We start from the raw sequence: 13,787 nt of genomic DNA, 5'->3' as shown, positions 1-13,787 counted from the left end.
ACCATGTTAGTCGATATAGCGCTCGAATAGAGTAATGTTACTGTTTGCTAGCCTTGAGTCTACTGTTAATGTATCTGCAGCCTTGATCTATAAGAGGCTAAGACTAACTAGCAAGCTTGTTGGCTAACATCTACAATAACATAAAATCATGTAGCCTATATATTGTGGGTCTCTTTTCATATTGCCCAGGTGCACTCGTGTATGTCTTTTGTCTGTCTCTTTCATTATCCTAACAGATTCTCTCTTGAAGTGCAAGAGGCTTTAACATCTCCATAGGCTACACCTCATATCAATAGGCTCCCAGTGACCAAAATAATAAATACCATGACCAGTTTTACTGTATAGTAACAATCACTATAACTGTTGGTGAAAGTGAAATAATTTATAACCTGATGATCCAATGTTATCAGTCCACGATTATTACATGCACAAATATTTTGGAGACATAAATTCCAGCTGTTATGAGTGAATCATATGTTTTTAATAATATTTATCACATAAACACACAAAGATTTTTCAAGTTAATTTCCTTGTTTCACAAATGAAAAAAAGCATTGTGGGTTTTCAGGCACTTTTTCCCCTTGGCTGATGGAAAGTCTCTTACAGAAAGAGTAAGATATTCTTACAAAAAAAAACTTCTTACTAAATAAACTTTAGTGTTAGAAAACCAAAGCATTAGTGTCCACTTATTAAATGATGGTCAAATCAGAGGTACAGGCTTGAGGAGTTTAGCATTTATTTGGTTTGACACTTAAAATAAATTAGTCTCTCTATTTACATATTTAAAATGAGCACCATACAAAAGACACCATCCACCATCCAAAAAAGGAACAAAATAATTGTATTGTATTGCCAAAAGAAAGAGCAAAGTCAGCTAGCTGATACACTGGCCAAATCATTTCCATCAAACAGTGATAATATTCTACATATCAGCTAAATACAATAATGCCATGAGTTTAAAAAACATTCACACTCATAAACCCAGCTGAACACAATAGAACTGAAAGAGACACGAGATGCTTGACAAACAACTGAATATGATTCATGACCAAAACTGAATGAGACACAAGATTAAAAAACATAGACAAATAACATGGCTCTTCATCTTCCTCCTCACGTGCCGACAAATAACATGAAAGAACTAAATCAGCACCTCATGAAATATCTGAATTTGACCATTTCATTGTGACTCATTTTTGCATATTTTAAAAATGAAGATAAAGATACATCTACCAAACGTATGAAGACACACTATGATTTTATTGCTATAAAAATGGCATTTTTTATACACACATTTGTGTGAAATTTGTGCTTTAACATTCCTCCTGACAACATCACACCAAGTATTTTCATAAATATTCTAATGCACCAACTTTAAAATAAATAAATGAATATAATAAGCTGCAGCAAGATAATCAAGGCAGGATTTGGTTCTGGTGCAGATGCTGGACATATACAAAGCTATGCTATTCACAGTACAGTCAAGCAGTGTTTTCTGATGAAGGTTTATAACTAAGGGTTAGTGTTAATGTTTAAACTAAACACCAGCACAATATTGATATCATACTTTTCCAGTAACAGCAACAACACCAGTAAAAACAGCTTCAGTATCAGTAGTGCAGTAGAGCACTTAAGTCCTCTGAGACTGTGAGGTATTTCTGGAAATGCAGTCAGTAACAGTGAGGATGTACACAGGCAGGACATTAAGATTGATGTGTCAAACCAGTTCAGTGCATTAGAGCTTATAATGAAAATAACAAGATAATCACTCACTGTTCCTGTCTGAATCCATAGGTGCCAACTTTTGAGTTTAGCTTGTTTTATTTTAGTAACTACACAGAATTTTATTAGGTTTAGTGACAACATGTTACAATGTTTACATGATACAATTTCTGTTAAGCTACTTTATTTATTTATTATTATTGCTTGACAAATTTCACGATTTCAATACAAATCAATTCTTGTGATTTGATTTAATATTGACTCATTTGGATAAAGATTAGATACACAAGATAGACGTTAATTTTTCTCAAGAAAAAAATCTCACCTATGCTCTAAACATGCAGAGAGCCCTATCAGCTGGTAGTATTATGTAAGGTTAAAAATTACTAAAATATAATGTGTTTTTTATTATAATAACATATTTATTTAATGATATAAGTAAAAATATTATAAATATGTAATATAGTACAAATATTTAGTGAAATGATAAGCAATGAGAGTTTCAGCTGATCCTCTCTCCATCATTTGTTTGTTACATTGTTTTATTGTCTGCCTCAGTCTGAGTCTGATTGTAAGAATCCTCCTTTTTAAAGTAATGTCATGCGGGTCACGTGGTGAGTTATCACAAGTCATCATCCTCCTGTAGGAAAACACAGATTCACAGATGGTTAAAGGGGACATATCATGATAATCTGACTTTTCTCATGTTTAAGTGCTATAATCGGGTCCCTGGTGCATCTACCAACCCCGAAAACGTGAAAAGTGACAACCTAGCAACTTTGCTTTGGTAAGCCTTTCTCTGCAAGCATGTCAAACAATAAGGCAATCAGATTCCGCACCCCTTCTGACGTAGGAAGGGGATCTTATTATAATATTAACACCCCTTAATCTGCATGTTTCCACCCACGGCGCCACCATTTGGTTTTCACAAGCGACAACAGTGTAACAGTCCTAACGCAATGGCAAAAGTTCGAGCTAAGCATGTAAACTGTTCTGTCGTCGCTGCACAGACGAGCACTGAACACTATTTAGAGTCCCAGACTCAGATGAGACAAGCAGTGAATTCATTTTATTTTCAACGGAAATCCCCCAGATTAATTTATGTAACTCCACAACAACTACATAAATATCTCCACTAACCATTCAGAAATGTCTAATCTAAAAGTTAAACCTCTTCCTGAGTCACTCCGCTACTGGTTATCTCTGAGATTTTGTATAAGTGATGTTATTCACGTGTTTTGTTATTCCCGGAGTATCTGAAGCTCGTGTAAAGGATCGACCGGCTTCTGGACAGAGGCGGGAGCAGCAGCTCATTTGGTCACCTTAAAAGTAATACAATTGATACTATAGACTTGAATTGTCTTTTTCCCTGTTGTTTGTGGATGTACAGAGGTTTTCTTTCGCTAAATATTAACACAATGGGGCTCATTTATAAAATGCTTTGTAGAAACCGCCATACATGACATTTTTCGAGCGTTTATCAAATATGAGTATGTGTGATTCAGAGAATGAACGTACGCACACACAAAACCATTCGTAGGCCTTTCATCCAGATGTGAAATTAATAAATTGTAAATGATCTTGAAATTGTGCTCAGCTGAATGCTTTTGAATCTCTGTCTTGTAATAATGTCATTAATATTGTTGTATATTGTGTTAACGCTGTTTATGTGACTACATTTCCCATGATGCACTTTGTACATGTGTTTCCGAATTTGTTCCGGTGTTATGTCAGTGATGTATGAGAGAGTAAACAGAGCAGTCACTCTAAGTTTGTGTGTGTGTCATAATTGCCTGCCTACGCCGTTATACTCTTCTAAAAGACACAATAATTATATAAAAGAGCACCAGTTCAACATCCAAAACCTTTACTCGAGAACGGCGAGCAGCAAGATTTGCTTAGATTTCCAAATACCTGCAGTTCTCTGACTCTCTGCCAGAAGAACAAGTACACACGTCTGCTCAGACCCTGACGTGGTGCTGAACACCTTTCCACTTCAAAGACCGTTTTTATGAAAATGAACGTCGGCGTGGATTTTAGCGTACACATACTCTAAGATCAAATCTGTGGCTACACACGTTTTATAAATGACGCCTGATATCTTACATTGCATCAAACCTTCTATAATACAGTAATACAAAATTGTTGCACTTTATGTTTTGTATTAATTGTTATTTAGTTTATTTGGGAGTTGTTTGTGTTTTTAAAGATTTAATAATAATTCAAATCATTATTATACATTAGAATGTAATCATTCCACTGTTCTTTTATGCACAGTAAATCTTTTATATCTTGTTAATTCATCTGTATGTAATACTTACACTCTGTGGTACTGGTGCATGGCTCTTGTGTTGACGATAGTAAATCACAGCAGCAGCAGATACTCCTGCAAACACCAGCAGAACACCAACAACTATTCCTGCTACAGCTCCTGAAGACACACCTGAACCTGGAACAGATAAAGAGAAACAGACATTATTACGAGAGAGTGATGATAATCTATCCAGTACTTTTTTTTTTTTTTTTTACTTTAGACTCATCTATATTGATCATCAGCTGTATCAACAGGAAACAGCAGCGGTCACTGGAAAATAAATATATTGCATTTTTCATGTTATCAAGTTAATCACATTAGTCAAAATGTTATTGAGCCAAAGCTCAATTTTTAAACAAGTCCACAACTCACCATTTATTGAGTTGATTTAAAAATACTTTTAAACTGATTTTTTTAATTCCTCAAAAGAAAATGCATTGAAAAACTGAATTATACACTCACCACTGACAGTAAGATTGAATCTCTTCACTCTAGTGATGCTGAATCTGCTGTTGATGATGATGATGATCAGTAGTTCATATTCTCCAGAGTCTGTGTTTCTGGTGTTTGTGATGGTCAGAGATCCAGTCTGATGATCCAGCTTCAGTCTGTCTCTGAATCTCTCAGTATCTGCATTACACTGAACATCTGTACAGATCTTACTCTGGTCTCCAGTGATTTCAGCAATGAGAGTGTCATTAAAATACCACATAATCACATCATTTAATTTTCTTGCTTCAGCAGGATCAAAAGTGACAGATTCTCCCTCGTTTCTCTTCACTTCATCTATTTCAGCAGCAGAAACACCTGAAACACAAACCAACAGATGCTGGAGGATCTTTTGCTGAAAACAAACAAAAACTACACAACATGAGAGAACTGTGAACATGACTGCGATTGCAGAAGCCCTTTCTTGACTTTAGATCTGAAAAGAAACATTTTGGTCTGTGCCGGTTAACACACATTAACAATGTGCTTTAAATATATATAAACTGCATTTAAACATTATTAAATAACTCACCATGAACAGAAACACTGAAGATCTTTTCAATGTTGTTACTGCTGAATATCTTCAGTGTATAAACTCCAGAGTGTGTGTCTGTGATGTTCATGATGGTCAGAGATCCAGTCTGATGATCCAGCTTCAGTCTGTCTCTGAATCTCTCAGTACCTTCATTACACTGAACATCTGTACAGATAAAACTGAGATCTCCACTGATTTCAGCAAATCGAATGTTATTAAAATACCATTTAATCTCTTCTTGTTGGTTTGTTTGAACACCAGTGTATAAAGTGACTGAATCTCCCTCCATCACTGACACTGACACTTCATCTGTATCAGCACCAGATGAACCTTGAGAAAAACATAAGCCAAACAAAAAATTACAATAGTGCTGTGTAAATGTTTTTCTACAGTACAGATCATATAGATTTTAAGTAGAAAAAATATGTCTGTATTCATAATGTAACATATGCAAACAAAGAGAAGTACAGACGAGCTCAAAAGTTTACACACTCTTTGCAGAATGTGCAAAATGTTAACTATTTTAACAAAATAAGAGGGATCATACAAAATGCATGTTATTTTTTATTTAATACTGTCCTGAATAAGATATTTTATATAAAAGATGTTCACAATAAAAAAACCTTGATTTATAAAAAAGAAATGGAAACATGATGCATAAAGATCTTTTGATGTGAAGAGGTATTTTCTACTTAATTTGTCTTCTGGGGGGCACGTATCTCTTGACGCTTCTGAAGGAATACATAAAATAAAAAGATATTTAAACAAAATAAGAAAAATTTGGACATCTTCATCCTGTTCAAAGGTTTACACCCCCTGGTTCTCAATGCATCATGTTTCCTTCTGGAGTATCAGTGAATGTTTGAAGTAGGGATGTCCCGATACCACTTTTTGCAGAACGAGTCCGATACCGATACTGTAATTTTTGGTACTCGCCGATACCGATACCGTAACCGATACCTGAATTTTCACTGCATTTGTAATTTTTAAATGTATTAGTAGATAAACCAAAAGATTATAAATCATATTAGTTGGCTTAATTTGTTCATCAAATATATATATTTCTTTGAGTTATTTTCATGCTTAATTAAGCCTGCTAAAATGCATTGTATGAGCTTCTGTACTGTACTTCTGTACTGTCATTGTTCATTCTATTGCTCTATCATATTTTATCTTTCATTTAATAGCACAGCACATATTTAGAGCTGCTTCAGCAGGGCTCAGTGCTGAGGACTGGGTCAGCGGTTCAAATGTTTGTCAAAACCAGTGAAATATCAATTATTTAATCCAATTTTGAGACTACAACAAAAACTAGCAGCCTAATTAATGTGAATTTAAAACAAGTAAGCAGTCAGTAACAAAATAAAAACAATCAATCGAATTACAAATAGGATAAATATATACAATACAACAAAGAAAGGCTACAAATGAAATAAACAGTGTTTTTAGAGTTTTTTCAGGTAGATCTAACAGGTACAGACATTTGAATAAAGTAATCAAATGTGAAAAAAGCATATTCATTACTGTATAAATTATATATAGATGGATATTTTTGTAAAGTTGAAAAGGGTAGCCTATTTAGTCAAGAGCAGTCAGTATTTCTTTGTCCTTTGTTTGATTAACATTAAAACACAGAAGCAGGTTTATCAAACTGCTGCCCTTTTAAGACCGAGCGCACCAGAGCTCATTTGAACATGCTACGTTCATTTGAGATATAACCGACTTTGTTTACTATAGGATACTCACCAAGACGGGCGTTATTACATAGTTGTGTGTGAATTCGTCCGTACAAGCGCAAGACGTGAAAGACAATTTAATTCAGCATTCGCGCGCTGAGACGCTGGTTTGTGAGGCGCGCGCTTCGGATGTTTGCGTTCATGAAACTTCTTAACCTGCACACGTCCTGTAATTATGTAGGGAACCACTCGTTATACTTCAGTCAGGTAACAGTTCATGTTTTACTTTACTTACATATACGATTTAGTTTTCATCCAAATAACATGTGCTGAGTCGATCAGCAAAGAGCATTCAACAGAAGTGCGCTTCTCGCTCTCTCTCTCTCTGTCTCTCTCTCGTCAGTTAACGTCAATAATAAGCTAAAGCTACATGCCTCGTTTAATTTCGTTGCCATTGACATCAGACTGAACAAACTTTCCACTAATGTCTGTTTAAACTAAGGGATGTGCTCGACCAGCTCGTGCGTCTTTGACTCAGTTCACCTCGACAAAGCACTCGCAGCGGCCAGTTTCGTTTTGCAAAATGTACATGGTATCGGTGCGTGGTATCGGCGAATTTTTATGAGTACAAGTACGAGTATATGAGGGCAGTATCGACCCGATACCCGATGCCAGTATCGGTATCGGGCCATCCCTAGTTTGAAGCTTTTAATAGTTGTGTTTGAGTCCCTCAGTGTGAAAAGATGGATCTCATAATCATACAGTCACTGCTGGGAAGGGTTCAAATATGCAAAAGAAAACAAAAGAATTTTCGGGACCTGGAGGATTTTTCTGAAGAACAATGTTCAGTTTAACTGAAACAAGGGACTCAAGAACAACCATCACAAAACAAAAAATAGTTGCGGATCATCCAGGTAACGACACAGTATTAAAAATAAATAGGCTGTCACTCTCACTTCTCTGGTCCTGTGTTTGTCAGTTAGACTTTTGTTCCACAATCCAGTTCAGCAGGTGGCGGTAAAGCACCTTTTAGCTGGTTTGCCAACCGCCAAAAACGCTGAAGAAGAAGAAGAAGAAGAAGAAGAAGAAGAAGAAGAAGATTGTCATCATACTATGGTTTGATAGTAGGTGTACATGGAAAACGCATATTAAGCACCTAGAAACTAAATGTAAAAAAGTTATTAACCTGATGAGAGCTGTGGCTGGATGTGACTGGGGTGCAGAAAGGCAGTCGTTAATTAACATCTATAGGGCTTGCCTGAGGTCATCAATAGACTATGGTTGCGTAGTTTATGGTGCAGCGGCAAAAACAATATTGGAAAAAATTAATAGATTACAGTATAGAGCATTACGTGTATGCACCGGAGCGGTTAAGACAACCCCCATTAATGCTATACTCATAGAAGCAGGAGAGATACCACTGGAGTTGAGAAGAGAGAAACTGGCGATGGCGTATTTGGATTAGATTGAAAGGAAGTGGGAAAGAAAACCCAGCAAAAGAAACAATTCAGGAATGTTGGGAGTATTCCAAGTTTCAGGGGCTTGGTTTTGGATGGACAAGAGAAATGAGAGTGAGGGAATATGAAATGGAAGCCTTAGATTTCACCACGGCCAATCCAGTTAGTAGAATTCCACCATGGTTCTTTCCAGAAGTAAAGGTTGATATTAATATATTGGAAAAGAAAAGAGAATGGAGAATGGAGGAAATAGGAGTTAAAACAAACCTTTACATAAGAAACAGTTACTATAATTATTTAAAGATTTATACAGACGGATCCAAGAATAAACAGGAATGTGTGGGTGTTGGAATATATATACCAGAATTTAAAATCCATTTCTCCAAAAGACTATCTGACCGGTTATCAGTGTACACAGCAGAAATAGTAGCAGTCATTATTGCACTACAGTGGGTTGAAGAGGTCAGACCTGATAGGGTGGTACTGTGCACAGACTCTTTGGCCGTAATTAAAAGTATTCAGGCAGTAACATCAATAAGAGAGGATCTACTAATAGAACTTTTTAACAGTTTATTTAGATTACATCGGGGTGGTATAGATATTCAGTTTTGTTGGGTGCCAGCACATGAGGGGGTTAAAGGGAACGAGATGGCAGATAAACTGGCCAAAGAGACACTGCTAAAAGTAATTATAATTATAATTCCACTAGGAAAAGGTGAAGGCAAAGCAGTGGTTAAAAGGAAAGGTCTTGAAATATGGCAGAAACGATGGGAGGAAGACAGGAAAGGTAGGAGATTTTATAAAATACAAAAAAGTGTCAGTATAAAGAATTACATGGAAAAGACCAGGCGTGAGGAAATTGTTATGACAAGATTGAGAGTGGATCACACAGGGCTGAATGGCACATTATTTTTAATGGGGAAAAGGAATAGTGAGAACTGTGAAAAATGTGGGGTTAAAGTGTAAGAACTGATTTTCCTGCTAAAACAAAACTCACCCTGCAATAACGCCATGAAATGCCCCCTGGACAGCAGATAGCAAAGACAGAGCACAGAACCTTGTCCTGCCCAAACTTATCTCCTTGTCCCTTTGTTTGACTTCAACTCATCCCCCCTCTCCCTCCTCTTCTCCCTCCTCAAGTCACTAAAAGTTAAATTAAGAATGTCTATATATCACATATGGTGTATCTTGTGAATGTGTTGCTTTTCCTTTTCATGTTTGGTGTCATTTTAAGGGTCTCAGTGCGATTGGTAAAATGGTCTTAATTTCATTGCAGTCATTGGTTTAATGAGAAAGATTGAGAACTTAGGAGAATCCTGTATCTCCTCTCTGGCTGATATCTCTTTAAGATATCTCAAGAAACCAGGTGCTACCCCCCTGGGGTACATGGATTGGCCCAACCAACTCTAAACAACATTTGTTTAACCCCTGTTGTTCTGGTCTGGTATTTAAGGTGAGGGGACAGAGCAATCTTTGGGACTCTTTACCAGGATCATCCCCCATACAGTAATGCATGTCAGTATTTTCCTGTTGGAAAGCCCTGACACATTACTGTGTCTTTGTCAGGAAAACATTACTTACTTTTAGAGTCATCTTTGAGTAAATGATGTCATATATTTTCTGAATTGGTTTTTAATCATTTACTTCTGTAATTGGCATGATACATTTTTACCTGACAAATAAATGTTACATCTTGATTTATTCTGAAGTTCTAGAAATCATTCATTTTAGTAGATTAATGTGCAGTCTGGTGTTTCCGCAAATCTTTGTCCAGGATAGATCAAACTGAAGGCACTATGAATGGAGCATGGAGCACATCTTAGATGACCTTCTGATTTCTGACTATCTCCTGACTTAGCATGTTGTACGCTGCAAATATTATAAAAAATTACACCTATGGGTCTGCAGTGAGCGGCTGCATAGGGTAAAATACTTGCACTGCACCCTCTGACTATTTCAGGACTGGCTAGTTTGTGATCGTGAGCGCGCAGTCGCGACGTGACGTCTCAAAGCGACACTAGGTCCGTAATGAACGAATATTGAAAGTATGGGATAATCAGAATAATCAAAGATCTAAATTAATTCATAATCAATATTTATGATTATTTTCTAATCAGAAATACGATCTAAATTTGATTATCATTTGAAATTGGAGTCAGATTACGCATAGAGCTGAAGTAATACTAAAACTAAATTCCAATAAATTAAGTGAACTTCACTGGATCGCTGAAAAGACATACACGCTTTAAACCTTCGCCAGGCCGTTGGATTCCGTCATTGGGCCAATGGGTGGTCCTTACAAAAGAAAATGTTGAACATGTAATATTGAACTGTACATTGAATGAAGTGGAAAGACAGGTGCTTAAAGATAAGGTTCAGGAGGCAGGAAGGGAGTGGAATCTGGTAGGGATACTGGGATCAGAAGGAGAAGGAATAAGAATCACTAGGAAGGCTTTATTTACTTTTTTAAAAGACTCAGGGTTATGGAGTAGAATTTAAAATGACATGATAATACACACTCCAGTACAGTAGGTGGCGGCATGCACCTAAACGTTGTTTGCAGTCCGCCATTAAATAAGAGAAGAAGAAGAAGAAGAAGATTGTCATCATCGTTGTTACTGGTTCTCTGCATAGACAGAAGTGGACAGAGCCATCTCATTGGATCTATATTGAGACAAGTGAAGCCCATTTTTAGCGATTTCTTAGCACTTCCTTTCCTGACGCGCAGACTCAAACCGAGCAAAGCGTTACACGGACCACGTGAGCAACCCGTCTGTCTTCTAGTAGCTGTGCCAAGAGAAATCTGAATCATTCCCTTCCGAATCTTGCAGAGACGGAGAGTGTGAGTAGGAGCTGTACATGAGCTTGGAGCAGGAGCAACTTTTGCTAGGTATTCTGATTAATTATATTGTCATTTTGCCTCCACGTCCCCCCGATTGCCCGCGAGCTTCTCCTCCCGTCCATACGGTAATCTCTCTACTGTGCGACAGAGAGTCGCGTGGTTATGACGCAATCGTTAGCCTACTTTTACAAAAACTGCTTCTACGGGGCCATAACATAAGCTACAAGGTAATGGAGCATTTTATACATTGTCGTGTTTCTTTAGAAATAAATAATGGACAAATGGAGTCTTCAAACGCCTCAGATGTAAAGTTATTCGCTGTCAAAGTGACGCCAAAATGAATGGGAGTCAATGGGATGCTAACTGCAGGTGAAGTTCTGCTACAAGATGGTGGCACGCGGCCGGCTTCAACTTCCGGTCGACTTCCTTCCCGCCTGGTTCTCTGTTGTCTCGCTGTCTGCGCAGTTTATCCATCCAGTTCTCCTGTTTTTACGGACTATTTCGTACTCTTTGTGCCTGCGTTTTGGATTGAATTATTGCCCGGGTTGACGTTCACCGCTGTTTCCTTCAGCTGTCCCCGTACTGGGATCGGATTAACGTTACAGCCCACTGCTGCCAAGGACATAACTGCTGCGACTCTAACGTTACACCAGCTTTTCCTGTCTTGCTTCCTTGTTGTTCTAAATAAACCTTCAGAAACGAATTTTTTTTTTTCATGTGAAAATCCGCAATTGAATCCTGTGTTTCGTGACCTGACGTAGGCTATGTAAACTTTTGAACGGGGTCATTTTAAATTCAGCTTCTTTTTTTCTAGTGGACTAGGCCTATATGTATACATCATTTATGTAAAATATCTTAATCAGGACAGTAGACTATTAAATAAAAAATTAAAAAATAATAACATGCATTTTTAATGATCCCGTCTTATTTTGTTAAAATACTTCATTATTTTGCAGATTCTACAAGGGGTATTTTGCCCCCTTTCCTATATTTGCGCATTTATATTATAAAAATGTTTATATAGCCTACTCATAATAAATATGACAGATTATTCCATTAAAATACTTAAGATCACTCCATTTCATTAAGACACGGATAATAAAGTGTCGTTTGTTTTGTCTTACCGTTCGAATCACTCACGTAAATAACGTGTTGAGGTTACATTACATTTTATTAATTCGGCAGAAGCTTTTGTCCAGATTTACATCACATTCAAGATACATTTAATCAGATTATGCACCGATGCAAAAGAATACCGACATTTAGGCTGACTGCATGATGGCATACAGCACAGAAACTGACCATTGCGCATTTCTCATTGAATTATGACAATGTCATGTAATTTCAATCTTGCCATCACTACAGCGCCCAATATGCAGTCAGAGAAATTGATGCAACACCAGAAAATAGAACCAAACCATAATCTTACCGTGGTCGAGTAAAATCCAGATCAAATGAAAGAGAATCTTCATTTTCACCACTCTCCCCTTGAAACAATGAATGCCGATGATAATTCATAAAAGTGATTTAAGGGTGTGGATGCTGCGGCAGTTGTTAGTTGATAGCCTCACGAATGACCAGCAGTTTTCTTAACCCCTTCAGACCTGAATTATGTTTTAAATTTCTGAAAAATATAAAAGTACATTTTCCCAGCTCATGAGGCTTCTATAAATGAGACCAAATAAAAAAAAATGTTCGGCTTTAATTGTAATTGTTTTTGTCCATTTCAATGGACGTCAGATCAAAACAGGTGTACTTCACAAAAATGTAGGTACCAACATAAAATTAAATAATAAACATAAAAATTGTTAGTATATACTTAAAGCTTTTTCTCAAGGTCAAAACCTTTTCAACAGTATACCATTTCAACTTTAATTTTCAAGGTTTTTGTTTTACAGATTGCACATTGTTTGTAACAAACTAAATATCTTAATCAATCAATATGGTTATGTTAGAGTCATTTTCTTTGCGCATCTTTCTTTTTTTAGATCAAAAACTTGAACATTACAACATTTCAACTTTAATTGTAAGGTTTTTGCTTTATAGATCGCACATTTGTTTATTCATAACAAAATAAACCTAGGAATCAATCAACGCATTCACGTTAGAGTAATTTACTGTGTGCATCTTTGAAACAATTTCTCTGTTAACGATTTTCTTGTATTTCTACAGTACATTACTGGCAGCACGGTTGCCATCCATGATGCATGTATTTGGATTTCCAGTAACTCTACTGTAATTCACTTTACAGTAGGCTACACAAGATCAGTACTGTAAACTACCAAATAGTACTTTACTGTATTTCGTCATTTGATCTGCTTTTGCTGTAATTAATTATACGGTATTGTACTGTAATATCTATATTGATACATTACTGATAAATATTATAATTTTCAAAATAATTACTAATAATGATACTATAATATAATAATAATATAATATGTAGTTGTTAGGAAATATAGGCTATAGTAGGAAAAAATATGGAAATCAATGGCTATACTGTCAAATGTCTAGTTACCGACATTCTTCAAAATATCGTCTTTTATGTTCAGCCGAATAAAGAAACTCATACAGATTTGGAACAACATGAGGATGAGTAAGTGATGACAAATATCATTTTTGGGTGTACTATACCTATAAAGGGATAGTTCACCCAAAAATTTTAATTGGCCCATGATTTACTCACCCTCAAGCCATCCTAGGTGTATATGACATCGTTCTTCTTTCAGACGAATACAATCGGAGTTATATT

At 36.4% G+C, this 13,787-nt stretch overlaps 2 protein-coding genes across 3 annotated transcripts in view; one reads left to right on the top strand and one right to left on the bottom strand.

The window, feature by feature from the left end:
• LOC311084795 (CD48 antigen-like) overlaps positions 1 to 13,787 on the top strand; it is a 76,208-nt gene that overhangs the window by 48,521 nt on the left and 13,900 nt on the right. The gene's annotated exons all lie outside the window — the stretch shown is intronic.
• LOC311085613 (uncharacterized protein) lies at positions 535 to 12,558 on the bottom strand. 2 transcript variants are annotated; one of them, XM_084118151.1, is made up of 6 exons: positions 12,465 to 12,558; positions 7,693 to 7,793; positions 5,058 to 5,390; positions 4,499 to 4,843; positions 4,044 to 4,171; positions 535 to 2,362 (listed from the first exon to the last, which is right to left on the bottom strand). In XM_084118151.1, exons 3-6 carry the CDS (start codon positions 5,347 to 5,349, stop codon positions 2,345 to 2,347), a joined length of 783 nt encoding a protein of 260 aa, XP_083974277.1. In that variant the 5' UTR covers positions 5,350 to 5,390; positions 7,693 to 7,793; positions 12,465 to 12,558; the 3' UTR covers positions 535 to 2,344. The 2 variants fall into 2 exon arrangements, with proteins under 2 accessions (XP_083974277.1, XP_083974276.1); XM_084118150.1 differs by lacking the exon at positions 7,693 to 7,793 and having other exon boundaries at positions 12,465 to 12,537.

This window comes from Abramis brama, assembly GCF_963993115.1.
Source record: "Abramis brama genome assembly, chromosome: 6".
Taxonomy (NCBI): domain Eukaryota; kingdom Metazoa; phylum Chordata; class Actinopteri; order Cypriniformes; family Leuciscidae; genus Abramis; species Abramis brama.
The sequence above is the reverse complement of the archived record's forward strand: the minus strand, read 5'-3'. Positions and strand labels throughout refer to the sequence as shown.

Bases quoted from the DNA above. Each gene is read 5' to 3' on its own strand.
- LOC311085613 (XM_084118150.1), bottom strand. From the start codon at position 12,507: ATGAAGATTCTCTTTCATTTGATCTGGATTTTACTCGACCACG. The intron at 5,391-12,464 runs GTAAGATTATGG...GTTTTTCTCAAG, and splicing joins CTGGATTTTACTCGACCACG to GTTCATCTGGTGCTGATACA. The intron at 4,172-4,498 runs GTGAGTGTATAA...TATCTGTTCCAG, and splicing joins ATTCAATCTTACTGTCAGTG to GTTCAGGTGTGTCTTCAGGA.